Source organism: Acinonyx jubatus, chromosome D4 (assembly GCF_027475565.1).
Source record: "Acinonyx jubatus isolate Ajub_Pintada_27869175 chromosome D4, VMU_Ajub_asm_v1.0, whole genome shotgun sequence".
Taxonomy (NCBI): Eukaryota; Metazoa; Chordata; class Mammalia; order Carnivora; family Felidae; genus Acinonyx; species Acinonyx jubatus.
Window position 1 is genome coordinate 12,416,089 of NC_069391.1, and position 27,834 is coordinate 12,443,922.

The window sequence follows — 27,834 nt, forward strand, 5'->3', positions numbered from 1 at the left end:
TGGGTGAGTAACATTCCATTGTGTGTGTGTGTATCTCACAACTTATTTTTTTTAACGTTTTTAAAAGTTTATTTATTTATTTTGAGAGTGAGAGAGACAGAGAGAGTGCTCAAACAGGGGAGGGGAGAGAGAGAGGGACAAAGAGAGAATCCCAAGCAGGCTCTACATTGTTAGCACAAAGCCCGATGCGGGGCTTGACCCATGAGGCATGAGATCATGATCTGAACTGAAACCAAGAGTAGGAGGCTTAACCGACTGAGCCACTCACAACTTCTTTATCCACTAGTTGATGAATACTTGGGTTGTTTCCATATTTTGGCTATTGTGGATAATGCTGCTATAAACAAACAGGTGCATATATCCCTTTGAAGTTGTATCCTTTGGGTAAACACCTGGTAGTGCAATTGCTGGATTGTTGGGTAGTTCTATTTTTAACTTTTTGAGGAACCTCCATAATGTTTTCTAAAGTGGCACACCAGTTTGCATTCCCAGCAATAATGCAAGAGGGTTCCCCTTTCTCCACATCGTCACCAATACCTGTTGTTTCTTGTGTTTTTGATTTTACCCATTCTGACAGTTGTGAAGTGATATTTCATTGTCGTTTTGATTTGTATTTCCCTTATGATCAATGATGTTGAGCATCTGTTCATGTGTCCGTTGGCCAGCTAATGTCTTTGGAAAAATGTCTGTTCATGTCTTCTGTTTTTAATGGATTTTTCACATTTTGGGTTTTGTTGATTGTTTCCAGATAGTTTTTTAAATTTTTTCCTTTAATAGACTTAATTGTTTTAGGGCAGTTACAGGTTCACAGCAAAATTGATCACATAGTCCAGAAGTTCCCACATACTTGTAAGCCCTCGTACATGCACAGACCTCCAAATTGTCAATATCCCCAGCAGGGTGCTACGGTTGTCATAACTGATGAACTATAATGACACATCGTCATCACTCATCCACAGTTTACATTGGGGTTCACTATTGCTGTTGTACATTCTAGGGGTTTTGACAAATGTATATTGACACCATGATAGTATCGTAGAGAGTAGTTTCACTGGTCCTAAACTCCTTGGTGTTCCAGCTGTTCATTCCTCCCTCCCTCTGCGCCCTGCAAGCACCAATGTTTTTACTGTCTCCATAGTTTTACCTTTTCCAGAATGTTATATAATGGAATCAGATGGCTTGTAGCCTTTTCAGACTGGCTTCTTTCATTTAGTAATATGTGTTTAAGTTTCCTCCCTGTGTTTTCCAGACTTGATGGCTCATCTCTTTTTTGCACTTAATAATATTTGATTGTTTTGATGTAACACTGTTTCTTTAGCCACTCACCCATTGAAAGATATATATTTAAAAATAGAGATGATTTTATTATTACATGGGGAATGCAAAAATCTTATTCTTCCACGTGATGCAGTCTTCTGTTTTGTGTGTGTTACTTCAGTTCTCAAGCCCTGCTTCTATCTCGGGTTCCCAGCTTTATAGTGGCTCCATGAGGGCCCTGTGTATGGGCACTGTGTTCCACTTCACAAGCGAGGCAGAGTAGTCCTCTGACTTGCCAAAGTCACTGTTAGGGTGGGCTGGCATGGGAGCCCGTTCTTATGGTTCCTTACTTGGTTTCCTCTGATATAGTAGCAGAATACCGCCTCCCTGACAAGGGGCAGGTGTTTGGTGGCTGAGGGCAGGGCTTGGTGGTGGTGGATGGATTCCATGAAGGGAATCTAAAACCCCTAAGCATGCCAGTGGGAATCTGAGAGCTGACCATGGTAAAGTGGTTTGGGACCGGGTCTTCAGTTTCTTTATGCCTGTGTATAGCTGGCTGACTTCATCTTTGTCTTTTGAACCTCCTCATTTCCAAAAACCCTGATCATTTCTGTTTTGTGCAGGAAGCCCAGGGTTACCTATGATGCAGATCAGTAGGACTCTGGCTCAGATGAAACGAATTTCTGGGGATGCCCCTAAGAATGACTTCATGATATGTGTCTGGAATTCCTGACACATCCAGAAACAATGGCTCTGAGAACACTTCTCCTGTGCAGGGAATGCAGTGGCTCTGGACAAGCTCGGTGCTGTTTGTATTTATAGTTATACACCAGGTTCCACCCTAAGTAGCTCATTTGCTTCCTCCATGTGCAAGTTCTGCTGATGGGACATCTCCTGGAGAAGGCTTGTCTGGAAGGAGATTCTTCTGCTGTGGGGGGAAATACATCCATATCCTCATCTCTTGAACCTTCTACTCTTGGATTATATGACTCCTCGTTTTCAGTCTTCTTTGCTAATATCTTCTCTCTCAGACTCTTCAACATCAGAAATACTCAGCACTCTTCTCCAGTCCTCCTTAGCCTTGATGTTTCACATCCCTGGTAGTTTATATCATTCACTCTGATACACAGATAAACTATGTCCAAGGAACTCAATTTTCCTTAGCTCAGTATTGAGCAAAATCTTCAACATTTACATATATGTAATGAGATTCCAGTAGAAGACCCACAACATTTCCTGTCACAGTTTGCTCATTAAACGACATGCCTCGACTATTATTCTACTATCGCATTCAACCAGCCTCACAATATGTGGGAGGAGGAACTGTCAAGGGGTTTCCCGTCTAATCCAAGAACCATGTAGAAGCTTTCCCCCTGACTTGGCAAGGTATTCATAAGGCCCATATAGACCTTTCATCTGCCTATATGTACTTTCAGAAAAGATTTATTTTATTCTTACCAATATTTATTAGCTAATTTCCAAGTTCACCCTAGGCTCCTTTGTTTGGATAGCAAAAATATGATTAAAGTCCTTTGATAGCATCTGTTCACATTAGCTCACTCCTTCTAAAGGGTGGCAGGATATCTTGTCGAAACTGCCTTCTATTCTGACAGAGACAGCACTCTAGCGGTGTCTGAGAAGATTAGGACTAACCTGGGGGCCAGATTGGTAACTCTCCTCAATGTATTATATCATGGCCACTTGTCATCTACTTTATAGAACACCTGTAGGATTATACATAAAAGATCTTGATTTCTTAGTGACCATGTGCTGTTGAGAAAAAGGAGTGTGGGACTGATGGCAGAGTGGAATCAGAAAAATAATATGTTCAGTTGCCTGGGACCCAGTGACTTAATTTCATTTAGAAATTACCTGAAGATGTATTTAATGAATTTATTTATTCCATATATGCCAGGCATTCCTCACATTCTCAAGTGGCTGTGCTTAGTTAAAACTATGGCACAAAAATAGAGAAAGTAGAAAGCATACAGAAATCCTAGGCCAGCATCCCCAAAACTGAGTGACTGGTGGGATATAGTGATGAAAACCAGGTATGTCTGTATAAGATGAAGGCAATTGCAACCTGAGTTTATTTCCTGGATTTCTAGTTGCTTTCTGATCACTTGAAGAGGAAGCAATAACAGCAATGGCAGGGACCTTAATGTTGGGCTCTCGGTGGCCCTGTGTTCCATAAGGCCACCATACACCTCTTGTTATATTTCTAAGGCTAAGGTCTGATATTCAACTTAAACTCCAGCTATCAACAAGCTTATGATTAGTAAAGGCCGCTGGTTGTTAAAACTTGGTGAAATAATTGAGGCTAAAGGACTCCAGAGACAGTATTCAATTTTATGTTATTTTTGTTATTGAAATTGATAATCAGGAACATTGATTAAGCAACACATTCATACGTTTGTATTTGCGTGTTATTAGAGTTGTGTAGTAGTCATTAAATCTGTTCATCAGATAATATTGGGTCTCTGTTTGACAGATTCACTGTTGAATTGTGCCTCCTGGCTCCCTTGTGTTTGGGAGGGGTCTTGAGATTAGTTGTTGACAGTGAGTTGTAGGCACAAGTGGTGTGAGTCACTTCCAGACCAGAGTTTTTCGATGCCGGTGGAAAATCTTCAAGAGTTTTCCTCAGCTTCTCATAGAGTGATGATGAATGTTTACAATGGCATCTGCTCTGTCAGCTTTGGCCACTGAACATTTAAAATGAGCAGCACCCTACTTGTTCTCAAAGGTGAACATGCAGTGTGATTACAAACTAATCCTTTGGTTTCAAGGTCCAATGATTTTGAGATTGTTTCCTCAGTGCAATCTCGCTTATCCTGACTAATACACACATTGCTTTCTTCCAGAATATAAAGGGCATTTCTGTGAGAATCATGGACATGTGGACAAAGGCAGAGTAAGAGGGAAAGGAAAAGGAGTCAAGTGCTGAGAATTCACTGTGAGGACTCCGTGGTTTTGGTGGGGGCACTAAATCTGCTGTGTAGATTCTTCCATCTTTCCAGCCTTATTCTTTCTGTTCTCAAATTGAACAAGTGGCATTGGAGTTTCTGCTGTCCCTCAGACACATCCCAGTGTTTATTGCCTCTTCCTCTTTGTATGGTTCCCACTATGTGAAATGCTCTCTGTCCATTTCCTACTCTATTGAACTTTGCTCTGTCAAAATCAATACATCTTAACTGTGATCTTAGGTCATTATCCCAAGAAGTCTTTCCCAATTCCCTACCAAATTCATGTAATTTCTTATCCTCAAAATGAATAGGACTTTTTAATTTCTTGAATACTAGCCAAAGTAAAGCCCATAGAGGAGGGATTTGGAGATGCTTTATTGCTCTTCAAGATAGCTTTAATTTTATAGGGGGCAAAAATGGTTTTCCTGAAATGTGGATTCCTAGCAGCACTTGTCCTGGGATTACACATATATTTGGTCAATGTTATTGATAGAAACTAAGTGTTCTAGCTTTAAGGCCAGGGCTCTTACTGCTTTTCAACACTACCTTCTATGACCTTTTTGAGTGTCATGTGAAAAATGGGTAGTAAAGAAAGATGATGTGACCATTTCTTGGGTCATCTCCCATTTAAACTGTTCCATCTATTTTTTCATTTTATGAGTGTATTCTGTCCCTTAATTTCCTCAAACCCCTCTTCATATCTTTGTTCCTCAGGCTGTAGATGAAGGGGTTCAGCATGGGTGTCACTACTGTGTACATGACTGTGGCTACCCGGTCCTTCACCACTGAGTACATGGACAGGGGCCTGAAATACACATAGATGACACTCCCATAGAACAAGGCCACTACAGTGAGGTGGGAGCTACAGGTAGAGAAGGCCTTCCACTTACCGGCTGCAGAGGGAACTCTGAGCACAGTGACGATGATTCGCAGGTAGGAGAAGAGAATGCACAGAAAGGGGGTCGCGATGACAGCCAGGGTCTCAGTCATGACCACAATCTGGCTGGAGGACGTGTCAGAGCAGGATAGCTTTAGCACAGGCTGGGTGTCACAAAAAAAATGCTTAATGACATGGGAGGCACAGAAGGACAGGCGGGACATGAGTAGCACACGGAGCAGGGAGTGCAGGTGGGAGATGGTGCAAGAACCCAGCAGCATGAGGAGGCAGCGCCGTGGGTTCATAACCCTATTGTAATGGAAGGGGTGGCAGATGGCTACCAGCCGGTCTATGGCCATGGAGGCCAGCAGGTAACTATCAGTGTTCGCAAATGCTATGAAGAAGTACATCTGGACCAGGCATCCCACGAAGGAGATCGCCTTTGTCTCTGATAGTAAATTCACCAGCATCTTGGGTACAGTGACAGTTGTGAAGCAGATATCCATGAATGATAGGTTGCTGAGGAAAAAGTACATGGGGGTATGGAGTTGGGGGTCTGAGTGGATGGCCAGGATGATGAGTACATTGCCCAGCACGGTGACCAGGTACATGATGAGGAAGATGGCAAAGAGAGGTTTCTGTAGCTGAGGGTTGGAAGAGAGGCCCAGGAGGATAAAGCCTGAGTCACTGCTGTAGTTCTTGGTCTCCATGTCTGTGCCTTCCTGGACAGGGTGTGGAAAAGCAGTTGGAGAGATGTGAAGGGCAATTTCATCAAGTCAGCTTCTTCCCTAATCTCCAGCATGTACAAAAGCTCACTGGTATTTGTTTTGATTGTAAAGAACATTTACTTCAAGACCTTCCAGAAAAAATGGAATAAAATCCAGTAGGAGAAAAATAAGAAAATTTCAAGCTGCTTTCTAAATGAGAAACTAAAGTTTCCCTTGTGTTTTTAGGATATGTGTTTGTTTTGAAATTCTATTAGCCAAATTTCTCTGAGTTTTCTTAATTATCTTTCAAAAGATTCTTCTTGAGTTCGTCAAGAAATAACCTTGATTTTTTTTCCTTTTTCACCTAGGGGATGCCTTTATATGTATTAATTATTCTGACTAAAAAATTATGAAACCCTTATTCTAAACATTTAAATTTTACCAGAGTAGAAAACTTTGAATATAAGAGTCTCATTCCCACCAATTATGGGAAAGACAAAGCAAGGATGGTGTCTGTTACCATTAGTAAGGTATATTTTCAGATGGCGGTGTAATCCAGTGAAAAAGCAAAGTTAATGAAATAGGCACAAATATTTAAAATATGAATATGTAATTATTTTTAACTGACTTGACTGACACTCTAGAAAGCTCCTAGGGACTCATATTAGAACTTTTAAACCTGTGAAGATTTTTCAAAGTAGTCAGATACAAGATACATATACAAATATTAATGTTTATCCTGTAGTAGAAAAATATAATGCAGTGACAAATTTCAATTGGCAATGGCAAGAAAGTATAACTAACTATGGTGCCTGAAGTTCCTGCCCTGATCCAGATCCTCTGCCTCTACACTTGACTGGCAATGTAGCCCCCCAACCTTGCACTGGTATAGGATTTGAGAGCCTGTGCTTCAGTAAGTAATCAGGCCTTATTGGAGACACTCAGGCGAAGGTTGGAGAACTAACTTTCCAGAGTAAAAAGGAAACTCATACATCAGAAAAGGTGACTGATAAACATACCAAAAGAATATGTACCCAATACAAGTACCAAATACAAGAATTTGATCAGATAAAACAATTTAAGGAATTTCTTGGAACCTACAATAAATTTCCAGCAACCTGCTTTTTGGGCTGTGTTAAAGACCCCACAACAAGAGGAATAAAACCTGAAGAGACCACCTGTTTAGAGCATTGCTTTCAGACATATTTAAAAATGACACAAGGAATATCCATGGGGTTTCAGGAATATCATGTTTAGCTGGATGAAGCCCTGGCACCCAAAGCAGGACTACTTGGCCAACCATGAGAAGTCCTGATGGATGGACTTTTGATGAAAGATTGCCAGCAGCTATTGTGATGGAGGTGAGGATTCATCAGATAGAATTCCCTGAAAGCAGTAGCCACCATGTTAAACTGTCTGTGATGACTGTTTGGCAAATGGAAACAGCTGTAGTAACAAAACTGCTCTTAACCAGGAATAATAAAAGTAGAAGATCTTATTGTTTAATGAAAATAATAAGGTACAACATTTGTTGAGACCTTAAGATTCAGCAGCTTGGTAACTTCATTAAAAAAAAAATAAACCAAATTGTTGGAATATTACTCAGCCATCAAAAAGAATGAAATCTTGCTATTTGCAATGATGTGCATGGTGCTAGAGTATATTATGCTAAGTGAAATAAGTCAGAGATAAGTACCATATGATTTCATTCATATGTGGAATTTAAGAAACAAAACAGATGAACATATGGGAAGGAAAAAAAAGAGAGAGGGAAACAAACCATAAGGACTCTTAGTGATAGAGAACAAACTGAGGGTTGATGAAGGGAAGTGGGTGGGGGGGTGGGTATTAAGGAGGGCACTAGTTATGATGAGCATAGGGTATTATATGTAAGTGATGAATCACTAAATAAAAAAAATCAAACATTGTTTCTTCCAAAGGAAGGAAGGAAGGAGGGAAGGAGGGAAGGAAGGAAAGAAGGAAGGAAGGAAGGAAGGAAGGAAGGAAGGAAGGAAGGAAGGAAGGAAGACAGACTTGGGAATAAATCTGATAGAAACAAGTAAAAAGAAATGAGAAAGATATCTGAAGAAAGTGTAACAGAACACAAAAGGGTGTATGAATAAATGGAGATACTATACTTCTAAAAAGGGAAGATTCAGTATTTAAAAATGTCAATTCTGAGATTGCACATATAAGTGCTATCATACAGTCTTTCTATTTAGCATAATATCCACAAGTTCTAGCCATGTTATTGCAAATGGCAAGATTCCCTTCTTTTTTTATTTCTGAGTCTAAAAAAGACAAACTCATAGAAACCAAGAGTTGAATTGTGGTTACCAGGATCTAGGAGATGGCAGAAATGGGGACATGCTGAACAAAAGGTACAAACTTACAGTTGTAAGTTCTGTAAATGTAATGTAAAGTGTGGTGATAAAAGTTAGCAATATTGTATTACATACTTGATATTTGCTAAGAGAGTAGATATTAATTTATTATTTATTTTATTAATATATAATTGAAATATAGCATCATGCAAACTTAAGTTGTAAAATGTGTTGATTTGATACATTTAATTATTGCAATATGATTACCAGTATAAGATTAGCTAACACCTCTATGACACCAGATAATTATCATTTTTTTTTGTGATGGGAAAAATTAAGATCTCTCTCTTAGAAACTGTGAAGTTTATATATAATTCAGTATTGTCTTTGCTGCGTGTTAAATCTCCAGGAATGGGGCACCTGGGTGGCTCAGTTGGGTGAGCATCTGACTTGGGCTCAGGTAATGATCTCACAGTTTGTGGGTTTGAGCCCCGCGTCGGGCTCTGTGCTGACAGCTCAGAGGCTGGAACCTGCTTTGGATTCTGTGTCTCCCTCTCTCTGTGCCCCTCCCCCACTTGTGCTCAGTCTCTTTCTCAAAAATAAACAAACATTGGGGCACCTGGGTGGCTCAGTCAGTTAAGTGTCTGACTCCTGGTTTTGTCTCAGGTCATAAACTCGTGGTTTTTGAGTGCAAGGCCTGTGTCAGGCTCTGTGCTGACAGTGTGGAGCCTGCTTGGAATTCTCTCTCTCCCTCTCTTTGCCCCTCCCCCACTCACACTCTCTGTCTGTCTCTCAGAATGGATAAGTAAACTGTAAAAAAAATAATAAACATTAAAAAAATTTCCAGGATTTATTCAGTTACTGGTTGCAAGTTTGTACCCTTAAACGTCTCCCCAATTTCCCCATCTCCCAGCCCCTCCTAATTGCCATTCAATTTAAGAGAGTACTTCTCAAATGTTCTCATAGAAGAACCAGAAATGATCATTATGTGAGGTGATAGACACATTAACTAACCATACTGTGGGAATCATTGCACAACATGTAAGTATATCATATCATCATGTTGTACATCTTAAACTTACACAATGTTATATGTCAATTATATATCAATAAAACTGGAAAAAATCAATTCTTCTAAAATTAATAACATTTTAGTGCACCTATATTAACACCCTAAGGGCATTTTTAATAGAACTTGAGAAGGTTATTCTAAGATTCACCTAGAGGAATAAATGACCTAGAAAAGATAAGATAATTCTGAAAAACTTAGAATAATGAGAGTTTTTAACACGAAAAATCAAGGTAGGTAATAATGAATAATAATAGGAGAATGGTACACACAAAGAAAAACCAGTCAATGAACCACCATAAAGAATTCTGTATGCCTGTATTTATGCATGTATATCGATATTCATCTATAGACATGCTAAACCTTTGTAAAAAATAAGGCCAGATTTCTATCTAACCACATAGAAAGAAAAATCCATATGAATGAACAAACTAGAAGTAAAAAACCCAAATCATGAAGTATTATCCAAAAATAAAGAACATATCTATATGGTGTTAAGATGTGGATTCCATTCCAAATGAGAAAAAAAAAATGTAGAAGCAAGAATGACAAAACTGTACTCAAAAATGTGAAAATTACACAAAAAGAGATCATAAATCTAAAATATTAACTATTGAGTTAAAGAAAATATCTACAACACATTTATCAAAGAAAACATACCAACCTAGTTGGTGCTCAGAAAATGTAAATTAGATTGAAACACGATTTTCACTTATCAGATTGTCAGTAAATTTCTTTGGCAGTATTTAAAGGGAAAATGACCCTCATGTACACTGATAATGAGAAGATAGTCAGTTTAGGCTTTTTGGTAGTCTCTATCAGAATCAAAAATCTACATCTCTTTGTCCAGCAACTCCACTCATAAAAATCTATCCTTTAAAAATAGTCATATATGTGTAGCACAAAGATACATATGCACATTTTTGTAGCACTGCTTATAATACCAGATAAAAAATATGAACAAACAAAACAAGCAACAGACGAAACAATCTAAATATCCACAAATTATTAAAACAATTAACAGTGCATTCTCATTCCTCAATAGCATACAGTTTCTAAAGAAATGAGATGGCTAATATTAGCCAATTTATTAGTACTCTTGTCGATTCCAACCTGAGGTAAGGGCTTTGCATATCTTTTATGGTTTTATTTTCCCCAAATCCTGGATAGGCACCCATTATTATTATTTTCAATTGGACTAGATGGGTGATGAGTATTAAGGAGGGCACTTGTGATAAGCATTATGTGTTCTATGTAAGTGATAAATCACTGAATTCTACTCCTGAAACCAGTATTGCATTGTATGTTAACTAAAATTTAAATTAAAAAAATAGAATTTAGCAACATAACTTACCAGATCCCACAGTTAGTAAGTGGTTGAGCTGGGATTTTAATTCAGGCAGTATGATGGTAGAGCAGAAGCTACTCCTTACTAAGCTATATTTTCAAGGTTACACTACTGTCCATGATATTTTATTAAGTGATAAAAGCAAGTTGCAGAACAATGCATATAGAATAATCTCATTTTCTGTAAAGAAATAAATCTCCTTTATGTTTGTGTCTGTTGTATTGTGTGTGTTTATGTGTGTGTAGTTGCCTTTTGAAGTGAGATTGTAGGGATGGAGTGAGGAATTCCTTCCATGTTTAACTTTGTATTATATTGTCTTGAAACAGATGTGTCCTGCTTAGGGATCCCACAGAACCCTTTCCAGGCATGGTCTTTCTCTCTTCAGCTCTCTGAAATCTCTCCTTTATGCCTAATTTTCACTCTAGTGTCAGATTGGAGCTTGACCCAGCCATTCCGGGCCATTAAATTATAGATTCCAAGGCAAGTGGACACTTGAAATATGCCCACTGGGTTCTTTTTTACGAATAATTGTCTTCTGTCTGTTTCAACATACCTTTGCTATCCATCTGATCGACCAGAAGTGCTTCAAGTGGGACTTTGGCTGAAACCGTGTGTAGTGTCCCTCTGCTAGGCTGGCAGTGCCTCACCCCGATGTCTCCTACTGGAGACACCCACTTCATCGCAGCCCCTTCCCGTGGACACTCTCAGTCACGGTCATACAGTAGCGAGCAGTGACACAGTGCTCAGGTGTGCCAGACCCTGTCCCAGGAATTTTATGTACATTAAGTCATTTAGTCTTTACAGTACCCCCATTTTACAGATAGTGAAAGTGAGGGAGAAGCACTTGAAGTGACTTGGCTAAGTCCACACAGCTAGAGGGTGTGGAGTCCAGCTTCAGAATGTGTGCTCTTACCCCCTGCAGTATCCTCGTTTTCTCGTTCACTTGTCTCCTGTCTTTGAGATGGAGGAGAGAAGATGGGATTAGGAAAAGAGAGGAAGATCATATGAAGATGTTGACCCCCAGGTTCTGTTCCCAAGGACCCCTCAGCCTGCCTACCTGTGGGCTTGACAGAGGAGGTTCAGGGTCCTGATCAGACTAGGGGGTTTTCCAGGGGATTAAGGTCAGGCTCTGAATTTGGGAAGAGCAGGTGAGGGGAAATGCAGATCTGGTTTCAGGAATGTGCTGTCTCCTTTCTCTACCTACAGTGGGCATTGGAACCCAGGGGCCTGTTCTCCGTGCATGTCAGAGCCCTGTGGGGATTGGCCCTGTGGGCTTCCCAGGAGAGGAGAAGATTACTGATGTCCTCACTGAGCTCTGTGTGCAGGAGCCTTGGGGAACCTGGCCTCTGGAGGTGCAGCCTTATATACCTGAGAAGGGAATTAGGGCCTTGCAGAACAGGGGTGGAGATGTTCCATGTGCATACATGTGAAGTACATACATGAACACATGTGTTCACGCACACATGCGTACTCTCTGTGCATACATGTGCTCCTGTGCAAGTCTGTATGTAAGCTTATCTGTGCCTGTCTGGAAGGAGAGGTGATGGCTTCTGACATGATGGCCTCATGACTGTATCTAGGTGTAGGTGTAGTGTTATGGGAAAGGGATTAAGATACATGCTCTGGAGCCAGATGGAATAGATTCAGATGCTGGCTCTACCTCTTACAACCTGTGTGAGCTTTTGCAATACTTAACCTTTTTGAGCCTCATTTCGTGTGTGTGTTTGTGTGTGTGTGTGTGTGTAAGAGAGAGGTTTTTGTTGCATTTCTTCAACATTTTGTTGCTTCATTTTTAAGCCAGGTCTCTTGTTTTTGAACACCAGTTTCACTAATTACTGAGTGGGTGAATTTGGGCAAGTTACTTAGTTTCACTAAACCACATGTCCTCATCTATAAATGCATAGCAATCATGCCTTTAGATAGATATTTTCTGTTTTTTTTTTCTATTTTTTCCCTTTAATAGACTTAATTTTTTAAGAGCAGTTACAGGTTTGCAGCAAAATTGATCACTTGGTACAGAGGGTTCCCACATACCTGCGCAGGCCCCACGCATGCACAGACCCCCCACCCCCCCAAATATCTGCATCCCCAGCAGAGGGCTACAGTTCTCAGAGTTGATGAACTACAGTGACACATCACCGCTCATCCAAGGTTTACATTAGGGTTTACTCTTCCTGTTGCACATTCTACAGGTTTTGACAAATGTATACTGACACCATGATAGTATCAATAGAGAATAGTTTCACTGGCCCTAAAGTCCTTGGTGTTCCAGCTATTCCTTCCTCCCTCTACCAGAGTCCTGCAAGCACTGATCTTTTTACTGTCTCCATAGTTTTACCTTTTCCAGAATGTCATATAATGGAATCAGATAGCTTGTAGCCTTTTCAGATTGGCTTCTTTCATTTAGTAATATGCATTTAAGTTTTCTCCATGTGTTTTCCAGACTTGAGAGCTCATTTCTTTTTTGGACTGAATAATATTTCACTGTCTAAACGTACCACTGTTTCTTTATCCACTCACGTACTGAAGGACAGTAGCAATAGTCTTGGTAGTTCCAAGTTTGGCAATTATGAATAAAGGTACTCTAAACATCCATATGTAGAGTTTTATATGGATATAAGTTTTCAGCTCCTTTAGTTTAATACCAAGGAGTGTGATTGCTGGATCATATGTTAAGGATATGTTTAGTTCTGTAAGAAACTGCTAGATGGTCTGTACCTTTTGCCCTCCTATCAGTTGAGAATTCCTGTTGTCTACATTTCTGTCAGCGTTTGGTGTTGTCAGTGTTTTGGACTTTGGCCATTCTAATAGATGTGTTGTGGTATCACAGTGTGGTTTTATTTTGCATTTCCCTGATGGCATGTGATGCTGAGAATTGTTTCCTATACTTATTTTCCATCTGTATATCATTGTTGCGGAGGTGCCTTTAAAGTCTTTAGCCTATTTTATTAGGGTATTTATTTTATTATTACTGAGTTTTTTGAAAGGAATATTTAGATACAGATCTCAGCCTAAGATTTGATACAGCTCCCCTCAAGGAGCGCAGAGCAGGGTGGACAAGGGTGGAGAGAAGGGCAAATGGACAACTGGAAGCTTTCCCTCACAACCCCATCTGGTGACCAGAGTGGTTTGTTTAAATTATAAATAACTTTGTAATTATTTGGTTACTTCTCTGGTGTACATCCTTCAAAGTCTCCCCTGGGTAACAGCCCATGTTTTCTAGGTGGTTCGTGATACATAATTATACAGAATTAACATGGAGTGATGCCAATTTTACTCATTTTTTTTAAGGGGGAGGAGAGCAGCACTGTTCTGTCTGGCCTGGAGTGGGAGCTTTGCATGAATTTTGGTGATGGAACATATATAACCTGAAACCTGAATGTTTACAAGTTCTTAGTTCTTTGGGAGAGTTGCTTGTCCCTTGAAAAGTCACCTCTCACAGGGTGCTGTATGGAAGTGTTGAATGACTATATTGTACACCTGAAACCAATATAACACTATGTTAACTAACTGGAACTAAAATAAAAACTTAAAAAAGGAAAGACGTCAGTTTTCTTGGGCATGCCCCCATGCTCAAGACAGAATGTTCTTGCTGGTCCTCCTGTGAGCTTGTCTTTCTGCTGCTGCTGCTTGTTCTGGTTTGTTTCAGGGCAAGGTGTGATTGAGATCCTCTTCCATGATCTCTTAAGACACACAATGCTCAAGGCTGTGTAGTCACAGACTCTAACAAGACTTGAAGGTAACACAAAGAGATAACACTAGAGAAAACCATAAAAGTAGATAGCCGATCTCACTGTCCCTAGGTGCATTGGCTGTGAACTCTTTTGATCTTTTCTTTCCTTGTTCCAGCAGCATAATCTTATGGCACATTTACCTTTCCCCGAGGAAAGTCCCCTTTTCCATGTTCTCATATTCCCAAATTCAAGTCTAAAAGTGTACTTCTGGGCACACCAGAGGACTGTAGGGTTGCCAGACTTAGCAACCCTATGAGGAACTAATATCATTTATCTCCCAAGATACCACCGTCCAATGAAGACCGTCATTTACACTTGTAACAAAACACATGCTATCTCAATCTGATGCTCTGCAATGATACTATCCTGGCTCAGGGGCTCCTCCAGAACAGTGAAGGAGTATTTTATTTATTTATTTACGTCAGTAGGAATGATCTCTCCCCAAAGAAAATTGACAGCAAAGACCCATAAGTAAGTAGTAGGTAATAGAGAGTGACCAACTGGTGACATAATCCATATTTCTGGATGGGAAGATCATATAGTAAAAATGTCAATTTCCCCAAATGAATACATATATTCAATAGACTCACAAAATTCTAAAAGGATTCTTTATAGAATATGTCAAGTCTACTATAAAACATGTTAATGAGAGAAAATGTACAAAACAATATAATTTTGAAAACGAAGCAAAATGGTGAGGATGGGTTTGTCTTCCTAGTCAGAAGAACACACAACAAAACTTTGATAGTTAAAGCAGCATAGTATTTGTATAGGAATATAAAATCCTATATTCTACTCTGCTGATGGAGCAGAGTAGAAGCCAGAAATAGACCAAAATAAAAAGACATTTTGCCTTTTTGGATGGGGCAGGAAAGAAAACTGTGAGACAATCGTATATTCAAGTAAAAGATAAATTTAATAAATTTAGATCTCAATATTATACCACCTATGAAAATAAGATCTAGAAGGATTTGAAGATATAAAAAGTAAAAATGCCTAAAATGGTAACAAGGAATTATAGGAGAATATTTTTATAATCTTGTGGATGGAATAACGCTTACTCAGCAGGATATAAACCTTGAAGCTGTAAAGGAAAAAGATGGGCAGATTTGACTAGATAAAAGCAAAAATGTGTGTGTGACCAATGATGTCATGGACAGGGTTAAAAGAGAGTCAAAGGGGGGGGGGGACTGGGTGGCTCAGTCAGTTAAGTGTCCAACGTCAGCGCGGGTTATGATTTTGTGGTTTGTGAGTTCGAGCCCCGCATCGGGCTCTGTGCTGACAGCTCAGAGACTGGAGCCTGCTTCAGATTCTGTGTCTCCCTCTCTCTCTCTACTCCTCCCCAGCTCACAGTAGTCTTTCTCTCTCAAAAATAAAATAAACATTAAAAAAATTTAAGAGAGAGTCAAAGGATTTGGAGAAAATACTGATGATTTATATATATGTATCAGACAAGATTAGTATTCATGTGATAGAAAAGACTCTAATAAATCAATAAGAAAATGACAAATATTCCAATTGTGATGTTTACAGGATGTTTACAGGAGCAGTGATGTTTACCAAATATTCCATATGAAAACTTGCATTTCCCACCCTTTGCAGTTTGATGTGAACACATGGGGACTTCTGTCCAAAGAAATATGAGTTTAAGTGATGTGTGTTATTTATGGATTAAGGCAACAGAAAACCACATGAAATTCTCCATTCTATCTTTCCCTGATAAGGAGTCCATAGGTTTTTGATAAACTATGGTGGACCTCTATCAGCATGATTTTCTCTGAGTCACTATCCATAGAACAGCCCTGGTGACCTGCAACAGACATATTATGTGAGCAAGAAATAAAGTTTTGCCATGTGAAACTGTTGGGATTTGGAGATTAACTTAATGTTGCAGCATATAAATGCACTCTGGCTGGGGCACTTGGGTGGCTCAGTTGGTTGACTGTCTGACTCTTGGTTTTTGCTCAGGTCATGATGTCATGGTTCGTAGGATTGAGCCCAGCACTGGGCACCTTGCTGAGAGTAGAACCTGCTTGGGATTCTCTCTCTCTGTCTCTCTCTCTCTCTCCTCTGTCTCTCTGTCTCTCTCTCTCTCTCTCCATCCCTCTTCCCTTCTCCCCCACCTGTGTACTCTCTCTATCTAAAATAAAAAGGGGCGCCTGGGTGGCGCAGTCAGTTAAGCGTCCGACTTCAGCCAGGTCACGATCTCGCGGTCCGTGAGTTTGAGCCCCGTGTCAGGCTCTGGGCTGATGGCTCAGAGCCTGGAGCCTGTTTCTGATTCTGTGTCTCCGTCTCTCTCTGCCCCTCCCCCGTTCATGCTCTGTCTCTCTCTGTCCCAAAAATAAATAAACGTTGAAAAAAATAAAATAAAATAAAATAAAATAAAATAAAATAAAATAAAATAAAATAAAATAAAGTAAAAATAACAAAAGTCCATTCTGGCTAATACTTTAATAAGAAAATGAGAAAAGGAGATAAACAGGTAATTCACAATGAAGGAAATAGGATCAATAAACATATAAAAGACAATAAAGTATTATTTATTTTGATGAATATATTAGTAAACATAGAAGATGTTGATGTTGATACTATATGGTGTTGAATGTGTGAGGGGAAAGGTGCTTCATGCACTACAGGCTGGCACAGAAATGTACACAGCCATTTTGGAGAACAACTTGACAATATCTCTCAAATTTCACTTTTGTGTATATAAGGCATTTGAACAATATGTATTCATATTGAACACAAGGTGTTCATAGAAGTATTGTTTGTAATAGATATAAGAGAAAATAGGAACTTTTAAAATGTCCAGGAATAGAGGAATGGTTAAATAAATTATGGTAGCTTCATATTATAAACTATTAAAAGAATAAGTTAAATAAATGAACAAGTTAAAAACAATAGTATATCATAGATAGTAGTGACTTGAAACCACCCTCAAGACATCTCGTTAGATGAAAAGTCAAGTCCAAAGGTAATATATTTATGCAGTATGATTTCAATGCTCTTAATATATTTTTTTCTACTTAGAGTCTTAAATTTTTTTTAAGTTTTTATTTAAATTCCGGTTAGTTAATGTTAGCTAACTTAGCTGAATTCCAGTTGGTTAATGTACTAGTTTCAAGTGTACAATAGTGATTCAACGCTTCCATACAACAACCAGTACTGGTCACAAGTGCTCTTAATCTTTATATTTGCATATGTAAACATATTGTTCTCTATGTAACAAGTTTGTGGGTGAAATTCAGGAGGGCTTTTCTGTTTGTACATTATAGCTTCTACTTGAATTTCACAACTAGATTGTATTCATGTGGTATCTGTATCCTCAGAAAGTAAAAAATGGTAAGAAATAAGGAAGGTGAGAAAAATAGAATTAAAATATTTTAACACAACGCCTTCTTTCCATCAAATATTGACATATAAAAACCTTAAATACCTTATGATAGCTAAAAACATACCTAGGAGACAGAGGAAGAAGGTCATTAATTTGCCAAACCTTAAAATAACAACAGTGGCTCTACCAAATTTCACAAGCCAACTGAAGTCCCTTAAAGAGGTCAGTGGTTTTCAAGCTTGGCTGTTTATTGGAATCACCTGGGAGCTTTCAAACTGATACCTGGGTTACATCTCAGGGGTTTAGATATAATTGGTCTGGGGTGTGGTCCTGGGCATCAGGATCTTTTTAAAAAAAATCTTTTTCTTTTTCTACATTTTATTTATTTTTGATAGAGAGACAGAGCACAAGTGGGGGAGGGGCAGAGAGAGACACAGAGACACAGAATCTGAGGCAGGCTCCAAACTGTCAGCACAGAGCCCGACATGGGGCTCAAACCCACAAACTGCGAGATCATGACCTGAGTGGAAGTTGGATGCTTAACCAACTGAGCCACCCAGGCACCCCTTTCAGGCTTTTTTTTAAAAGCTCCCCAGGTGATGCTATATGTGCAGAGGAGGCTGAGAACCACTGCTTCAGATAAAGTAGATAGACACTATTGCTAAGATTTTTAATTAGGAGACCAACAGGAATGGGAGAATTGATTTCTATGCCTAAAGGATAAATTTCTTCAAAGCATATAAGGGAAAAGGTTCTGGCTACAACTGGTTTAAACATTGTCTCCCTCTAAAACGGGTTACTCAGTAGCTCCCTCCAAAGCTGCCCTTACAGGATTGAGCTCAGATGGGAGAAGGCAAGGCCTTAGAGTTATGGCATCCTCAATTCCCTTTGTGGAATCAAAGCAGAATGTGGCCCTTTGAGAGGAGCTCAGGGTAAAGGGGGAGAACTCACTAATGACATTGTGCCAGAAAAGTTTCTGAGCCACTGTCATGGCAGAAGTTCCCTCAGAGGGACAAAATCCAATCACAACTTTCTTAACGAGGCTCTGGGGAGATCTTACTGGTGAACCTCCAGGATTCTTTACTTTGATGCTAATTAACCACTAAGGGTAGCTTCTTACAGCCTAATTAAATAGAGCTCTGGGGTAAAAGTTTGTCTTCTCCTTGTGAATGGTTGCTTGGGAATTAAGCCTAGAGCCTCTCAGGACATCAAGTCATTACCAATGTAACCATGGCCATAATGTATCCCAACACTGTCCCGCTGTCAGAGAAACAGATTATCCAGACACACCCATTTCATTGTGTAGTCAAAGAAATATACTTTACATTGAGAACAAAAATGTTGATTTCCTGATCAGAACATTGGTCACCTGGTTCATAACTCTTCTGGAATAGAGGCCAAGCAGGGCCTCTGGGGGAAGGTCATGGCTGTTCTTGGTGATAGCCTCACACAAGTTAAGGTGTGGCCACAGACAGCTTGCATTTCTCCCCATGCTGTTTGGGTAGGCACTTGGGATGTAGATTTTGTCAATTCTGAGTTTGAATTCTGTTTATTCTTACCTGCTAGTGACTTTGGGCAAGTCACTTTATCTCTTTGAACTTCAGTTTCCTCATCTTTAAAATGAGGTCACTCAAATAAGTAATAAATAAAATGAGGTCATTAATTCCCATCAGTCAGAATTATAGGTCAGATTTATGCTAGTTACCTCTATGTTACCATGATAACCTAGTATACATTGGCTGGCATCTTTAAATTTATTAAAAATATATGATAAAACGTAAATACTAGCTCACTAGATGATGGAAATTATGAAGGCGTTATGGCCAGGGAACTCAAGAAAATTTGGGTCATCCTCTAAGACTCAGCTGCCTCTTTCTGTGAGGCTGATGATGGAAATGCTGCCCAGGGAAAAATGGCAAAGTGGAAGCAGGAGGTTTGAATGGTGGCCAGTGGTAGTGGAGCTTGTGCCAGCTATTCCCCCAAAGCCCTGATGGGTAGAGGGCTGGATTGCCAGTGCCTGACCATTCTTTAGAATGTAGGGGTTAGACTTCATCCTCGGTTTTGGGCCTTAGTTGCTATTCTGGCACAACAGGTTAGCTCCCAGTGGAAGTCCTTTTGCCAGGGGCACTTTGGCCAGACCAGCACCGGGGAATTCCCATGGGCACCTTCAGCCTCACAGTCCCCAGCCTCATCTCTTCTCATGACTCCTCGTTCCTTTAAAACTCATCAGGAACATAGTGGGGGAAATCTTTGGGCCCCTGAAACACCCACAGTTTTTCTTTTAAGCAAAATGATCTTTTCTGAAATCTCCTGTAGAGGGAAAAACTGTGAGCACATAATCATACATAGATAGCACTTATATTCCCTTTGTATGACACAAAGGTGCCAGTGCAGAAGTTGACCAATGGTCAGTAGGCCAGCAGCTGTGCACAACAAGTGAACTCTTTAATACTCTACATACATGTATTTAACCCATGACCCCACCTACCTCTGCTCTGGTAACCATTAATTTGTTGTCTATAACTGAGAGTCGGCTTCTAGTTATTAATGTTAGAAAGAAATGGTAAAGCAATTTAGTTAAATTCAAGTCAGGTTAAGTAAAATCTTACTAAGGAGAAACTGGATATTCAGCTTTGACTTTACCTGTGTTAGAAGAAGGTAGAATAAAGAGCTGTCACATACTCAAAGGTCTCATGGTAACAGTAATTCTTTTCCTACTTGAGACTTTAATCAGTGTTCCCTTGTCTTTGAGCCAGGGAAGGATGGAGGGAGAGGGAAAGAGAGAATCCCAAGCAGGCTCCATGCTCAATGTAGAGCCCAACGCAGGGCTCAGTCCCACGACTGTGAGACCATAACATGAGCCAGTATCAAGAGTTGGATGTCTAACCGACTGAGCCACCCAGGCGCCCCAGTTCCCAGTTTTATATTCTCTGAGATAATCCATGAATCAGCAACACTCAGGTTTTGAAAACTGATTTCATTGCCAAAATGGAAGATTTGTTGCAAGCAGATACTGTGAATTAAAATTTTGGGGATTAAGCACCATTTACTTTTCAGGTCTCGCCAGCAAAATTATCAAAGATATTGTATTCGTTTTCTGGGGCTGCCATACAAAGTGTTACAGACTGGGTGGCTTAAGCAATGGAAATTTATTTTCTTATAATGCTGGAGGCTGGAATTTTGAGACCAAGGTATTGGCAGGGTTGGTATCTTCTGAGGAAATGCTTTTTGGCTTGCAGTCTTCTATCTGTATCTTCGCAAGGTCTTACCTCTGTGTATATCTGTGTTTTAACCTCCTCTTCCTGTAAGAACACCAGTCATCTTGGATTGGAGACCACCTGAATCATGACATCATTTTAACTTAATTACCTTTTTAAAGGCCCTATCCCAAAATAAGTCACATTCTGAGATGAAGGGGTTAGGATGTCAACTTATGAAATTAGGGGGAAACACAATTCAGGCTGAAACCCCAGTGTGTTAGACACCAAATTCTTAACTCTTAGAGTCATCACTTGGGATCCACATATAACCCAGGGAAGAGTTGAAGAAGAAATAAAAGCAACAGATCACATTTAAATAACACTAGAGAGTCTCTTGCAAGGTCCTTTAAGTCTGTGAATCTCACAGTAGAGTGGACGTGTGCCTTGATCCCAATATGAGGGCTGTAGTGGTTCTCCTCTTGCTCTCACAATTAAAAAGAGTGATAGAAAATGGTGGCATTTTATTTAGACAGCAGAGGACCTGATATTGCCCTCACTATTTTCCTGGAGGTTAATTTAAAGGTTTTCCAGGGGCTCAGTCAGTTAAGCATCCAACTTCAGCTCAGGTCATGATCTTGCAGTTTGTGAGTTCAAGACCTGCATCTGGCTCTGTGCTGACAGCTCAGAATCTGGAACCTGCTTCAGATTCTGTGTCTCCCTCTTTCTCTGCACCTCCCCCACTCACACTCTCTCTTTTTCTCAAAAATAAACAAAAAAAAACATTAAAAAAATTAAAGGTTTTCCAAGGGCCTAGAGGGACTTGTTCAAATACATGAGTGAGAGGAACAGAAGCCAGGTTCATAGAGAGAAAAGACTAGACTAATGTCAAAGGGCTGTGGCAGGAACCCCCTCATGATGGCCCCCACTGATATCACCATTGGATCATCATTGCACAGTATAAGAAGTCATGTGGGCCAGTCATCAATCTCATAGTCAAGCCCCAGCCCTTACCCATGGTGACAAATGAATGGAATAAGGTCAGATGTCAGAAACTGATTCAGCAAAGATGAAAGTACAGAGTAATCTAAAAACAAAACAAACAAACAAGCAAACAAAAACCTGTTGTGTCTTTGAAGACATCAGGGGCAAGTTGTGTATGTCCTGAGAGTTTAGAAACAGGACTTGGAAGGAACAATGATATCCATGAGAGGTGGGAAATGAATGAATGAGGCTCAATTGTAAATAAAAATTTACTGAAAAAATATTGGATTGGGTTAAGTCCGAATTGAGATACAGCCAGATAGATGGAGGGCTCAATAGCAAAAGTAAATTGAACTATAGAAATGAAGATACAGAAATAAAGTTCCATTTTCGGATGTCTGAGGTGTGAGGTTTACAATGGCTGTGAAAATCTGCTTGTTGTATATGTACTGGTACGTTTTGCACCCACAACCAAAACAGACACTGTTATCAATCTTTATTCAATCTTCTGTATTCAGCGCAGAGTTCAGCACAAGTTTTTTCACTACAGCAAAACAGTATATCCTTATCAATTGATGAGACTTGGAATGGAGTTAAACTAATTTGCCATACATGTAATAAAGGAATGAAATTGAGGAATTTGTTCTCACCCAGACTCAGCCTTGCCCTAGGTTAGGGATGACTGAGGCAAAATCAAAGGGGTATAAAGACTCCTTATTATATTATTTAAAACTTTAAAATTATCCATAAATCTCTTATCTGAAATACTATGGGAGATTAATTTGATTGACTTAGGCATCTCTAAAATGCAAACACTTGGATAGAAAGAGAGAGAATCTCACCATGTTGCTGTTCTTAAGGGTAAAGCAATTTCTTAAGTTTAAAGTAGGGGATGGGCTAAATGGGTGACAGACATTAAGGAGGGCACTTGTTGGGATGAGCACTGGGTGTTAAATATAAGCGGTGAATCACCTAGTTCTACTCTTGAAATCATTATTACACTATATGTTAACTAACTTGGATTTAAATAAAATTAAAAAATAAATGAAAAAATAATTTATCAGACTGCTTTTCTATGTAATTCATTTTCCAACTGAATTGAGAGCCTCTTTTATATGATGCTTTGTAACCCAAAACTTCTTAGTAGTAGTTTATGTCCATTCATTTTTGACTCTTGTCTTCAGTGGCCACCGGGAGCATTTCTGATTACATAGAACAAATCTTCCATCATTCTGAAAAAAGTAACTAATAGAAAAGACATGGAAATACAGGCACTTTTGAGAGAGAAGCACACAGGCAAGGAGTTTCAGGGAGTGTTGGCTGATGAATGCAACCTGAGGAGGGGAGGAGACCAAAACACATACAGAGGCATAGAACTGGCTTACTAAGTGTCAGTTAAGTGATTGATGTCAGTTGTTGTGAATCTAATGACTCCAGAGCTCAGGATATCCAGCTGTGGGGAGAATTAATAAAAGGAACCATAGTTGTATCATGGCATGATCAGAGAACACAGACTCTGCAGTTGGGAAGCTCCTAGTCCAACAGAGAGGACACACACACACACACACACACACACACACACACACACACTCACCCACCCAACAACCTGCAAAACAACTTCTGACTATTTCAGATAGAACAGAGTTTATGAAGGCAAAACATTTTTGCACATATATAAATTTCTAAGTAGATGTACAAAAACTCTCTTGTAATTCAAGTGACCAAACTTGGATGTATTTATAAATGTTGAAAATATGGGAGGTTCCATATAAATATGGAAGGGGTAAAAGGAATGTGATTTTCTGGAATAGAGAAATATTGTAATCTGCATTGTAGCATAGGTACTAAGACATGAATGATACTGTCAACCATGACATAACAGAGACCACAGGGCTGAAAAGTACAGGGTGCAACTACAGTTGAGCAAAGAGTATGTTTTTACAAAATTTGCCTTACATCCTGGTGTGTGTGTGCACCTATGAGTGTGTGCAGGCATGTGTACATGAGCACACACAACCATACCCACACCTTATAATCAGGATCCATGGATTTTGTTGGCTTGTGTAGTAGAAAGCATATCCATTTGAGTCTTAATCCTGCTTGTCAGTTTCTCTAAGCCCCGTTTCATGTCTTTATTTCTCAAACTGTAGATAAATGGATTCAACATGGATGTCAGTACAGTGTAGATGATTGTTGCTACTCGGTCCTTGACAGTATACCTGGACAAAGGGTGGAAATATTCATAGCTAATACTCCCATAAAACAGAGTCACCACAGTGAGATGGGAGCTGCAGGTGGAGAAGGCTTTGCATTTTCCAGACGCTGAGGGAATGTTGAGGACAGCAATGAGGATTCTTAGGTATGAGATGATGATGCAGATACATGGGGCCATCACAGAAGCCATCCCTTCTGTCATGGCCATAACTTCATTAACAAAGGTGGAAGAGCAGGCCAGTTTCAGAACAGGGTTGACATCACAGAAAAAATGTTGGATTACATTTGGTGCACAGAACGTGAGCCGATTGACCAGGAGGACATGTAGGAGGGAGTGGAGGCAGGAGAAAGCTACGGAGAAGGCCAGCAGCAACGTACAGCGTCTGTGGTTCATCACAGTGACATAGTGGAAAGGATTACAAATGGCTACATAGCGGTCAATGGCCATAACTGCCAGGAGATAACTGTCTATGTTTCCAAAAACCAGGAAAAAATACATCTGTGTCAGACATTCAGCATAGGAAATGGTCTTTGTCTCTGATAAGAAGTTCACTAACATCTTGGGGACTACGACTGTTGTGTAGCAAATATCAGCAAAGGACAAGATGCTCAGGAAGAAGTACATGGGGTTTTGGAGTTTGGGATCAGAGCGGATAGCCAGGATGATGAGCAGATTCCCCGTTAAAGTGACCAGGTACATGATAAGAAAGAGAGCAAAGAGTGGCTTCTGGTCCTCAGGGTGAGAGGAGAGTCCTATGAGGATGAATTCAGACAGTCTTGTCAGGTTGGACATTCCCATGGACTTGAATGCACCTACAGATAAAAGGTCCTGTCAATTAATGGTTCTTATGTCATCTAGGACATGCACCTTTCCATCTGGTTCTTGCAATGAGAATTAGCAGTTACTAATAGAGCATGTACTTCAATGTTTTTCTTTATGAATATGGGCAAATGAGAGCCAAAGTTGTGTTTTCACTTGTTCTTTTAGAATTTTTGAGATAGAGATCTATAGAAAATAGATTCAAGAGGAAAGAGAGAGAAAAAGAGAGGAGCACAGAGAGAGAGAGAGAGAGATAGAGAGAGAGAGAGAGAGAGAGAGAGAGAGAGAGAGAGAGATTACTGTCTTCTTTTCCTTACTCTGTGGCTGATAATCACAGGATCCACAGATACAGTCTATGACTAAGGTTCAGGTCAGCTTCTCATAAAGGTTATTTTTGGCTAAGCCACCCCTATATAATCATGAAGTAGCTATCTCACCTAATTTGTGGTTGAAGAATAACAATCTTTTTAAACAAACATGCTTCTTTTGCAACAGAAGCAGGATAGTCATTAAAAAACATTGAACTGAATGTAGAACTGAATGTAAGAAGTTAGGGGCAAAGAGAGCTGGGGAAGGGAAAGTGAAAGGGAGGGAGTATATTTTTATGAGAAAATTCTCTCCCCAAATTCCCTTTCTTCAGCTGATAATTCCTATTCTGTGGTCTGGGCTATGTGACTCACAGGTAGACTGGGTAAATAAAGATTATAGAGTATAGATATAAAATCTCAACATTTAGCACAAACATAAGGTCACTCTCTTAGCATCCAGTGATGACTAATTATCTCTCTGAGATCAGATATTTACACCTTTTCACGAGGTATTCTCAACATTGACTTCTTACCAGGGAAGGACATTGAAGTCTTGTCTCATGTATTTATTCCCCTCCTCTGATTTCTGCTCCATGGAAAAGAAGGCAAACTGTGCTTAGAGACAGCAAACAGAAAATGTGCCTGGTTGTAGAAAGTCTAAGGTTTCTTGAATATGAATTCTCCCTTCCATGGATTCTTACCACCCTTCCCAAGCTATAGATACTTACAGCCCCTACATCCCTCATGGGAGATTCTTCTGATGCTGTGTCACTAAATCCCTGGTGTTTGGTGGAAGAGAGAGTAAGAAGAGAAACACACATTAACCTTTTACAGGATTGACTCCAAAGGTTCAGAAGAATTGTATGTGTTCTCCCTCCCTAGGTGGCCGCATATCCCTCACCTCAAACATCTGGGTAGAATCCAACATCTGCATAGCCTGGTGTAGGTGTCCAAGATGGACAATAATTTTCTGTTCCTAGCTCTTGTAACCTCTCTGAAACAATAAGCTTCTGTCCCTGGATTAGTGGGTGATGTCCCATATATCAGTGAGGACAGAGCACCAGGCAGGGACACCTAGGTCCAGTTTCCATCTTGAAAAAGTTTTATTTGGAGTTCCCCTGAGTGCCTCCATTTGTTCAAAGGACAACTCCCTGGAAGAACTACAACATCATGTATATCTTCAAGTTTATTTTTATGTATTTGTGTATTATTTAAGTGTCATTGGCATATAACATATTAGTTTCTGGTGTACAACATAGTGCTTCAACATTTATATACTTTATGAAGTAATTACCAGGATAAATGTAGCTACAATCTGTCACCATACAAAGTTGTTACAATCTTAAACTATATTACCTATGCAGTACATTACATCCCTATGACTTATTTTTCAAAATGTATTTATTTTTATTTATTACTGAAATATAATTATTTTTTAATATCAGTAGTTTTTTGTTTTTATTATTAATTTTACTTTTTAAATTTTTTCCAAATTAGCATATAGTGCAACAGTGATTTTAGGAGTAGATTCCTTATTGCCCCTTACCCATTTAGCCCATCTACCCTCCCGCAATCCCTCCAGTAACCCTCTGTTTGTTCTCCATATTTAAGAGTCTCTTATGTTTTGTCCCCCTCCCTGTTTTTATATTATTTTTGCTTTCCTTCCCTTATGTTCATCTTTTCTGTGTCTTAAAGTCCTCATATGAATGAAGTCATATGATATTTGCCTTTCTCTGACTAATTTTGCTTAGCATAATACCCTCTAGTTCCATCCACGTAGTTGCAATGGCAAGATTTCATTCTTTTTGATTGCCAAGCAATACTCCATTGTGTGTGTGTGTGTGTGTGTGTGTGTGTGTGTGTGTGTGTGTGTATACACACCACATCTTCTTTATCCATTCATCCATTGATGGACATTTGGGCTTTTTCCATACTTTGGCTATTGTTGATAGTGCTACTATAAAATGGGGGTGCATGTTTATGAAACAGCACACCTGTATCAAAACAGCACACCTGTATCCCTTGGATAAATACCTAGTAGTGCAATTGCTAAGTCATAACGTAGTTCCATTTTTAGTTTTTTGAGGAACCTCCATACTGTTTTCCAGAGTGGCTGCACCAGCCTGCATTCCCACCAACAATGCAAAAGAGATCCTCTTTCTCTGCATCCTCGCCAACATCTGTTGTTGCCTGAGCTGTTAATGTTAGCCATTTTGACAGGTGTAAGGTGGTATCTCATTGTGGTTTTGATTTGTATTACCATGATGATGAGTGATGTTTAGCATTTTTTCATGTGTTGGTTGGCCATCTGGGTGTCTTTTTTGGAGCTGTGTCTATTCATGTCTTTTGCCCATTTCTTCACTGGATTATTTGTTTTTTTGGGTGCTGAGTTTGATAAGGTCTTTATAGATTTTGGATACTAACCCTTTATTTGATATGTCATTTGCCAATATCATCTCCTATTCTGTCAGTTGCCTTTTAGTTTTGCTGATTGTTTCCTGCGCTGTGCAGAAGCTTTTTATTTTGATGAGGTCCCAATAGTTCATTTTTGCTTTTGTTTCCCTTGCCTCTGGAGATGTGTTGAGCAAGAAATTGCTGTGGCCAAGATCAGAGAGGTTTTTGCCTGCTTTCTTCTTGAGGATTTTGATGGCTTCCTGTCTTACATTTAGGTTTTTCATCCATTTTGAGTTTATTTTTG

At 39.6% G+C, this 27,834-nt stretch overlaps 3 protein-coding genes and 1 pseudogene across 5 annotated transcripts in view; 2 read left to right on the forward strand and 2 right to left on the reverse strand.

The window, feature by feature from the left end:
- LOC106965928 (olfactory receptor 1L8-like) overlaps positions 1-27,834 on the forward strand; it is a 412,015-nt gene that overhangs the window by 77,451 nt on the left and 306,730 nt on the right. The window lies entirely within an intron of this gene.
- On the reverse strand, positions 4,875-5,822 carry LOC128312113 (olfactory receptor 1L4). Its single transcript, XM_053204666.1, has one exon. It carries the CDS (start codon positions 5,805-5,807, stop codon positions 4,875-4,877), a length of 933 nt encoding a protein of 310 aa, XP_053060641.1. The 5' UTR covers positions 5,808-5,822.
- Positions 6,311-7,109, forward strand: LOC128312275 (mitochondrial import inner membrane translocase subunit Tim9-like; annotated as a pseudogene).
- On the reverse strand, positions 23,830-24,825 carry LOC128312276 (olfactory receptor 1L3-like). The gene has a single exon (XM_053205447.1). The coding sequence runs from the start codon at positions 24,805-24,807 to the stop codon at positions 23,830-23,832; it is 978 nt and encodes a 325-aa protein (XP_053061422.1). The 5' UTR covers positions 24,808-24,825.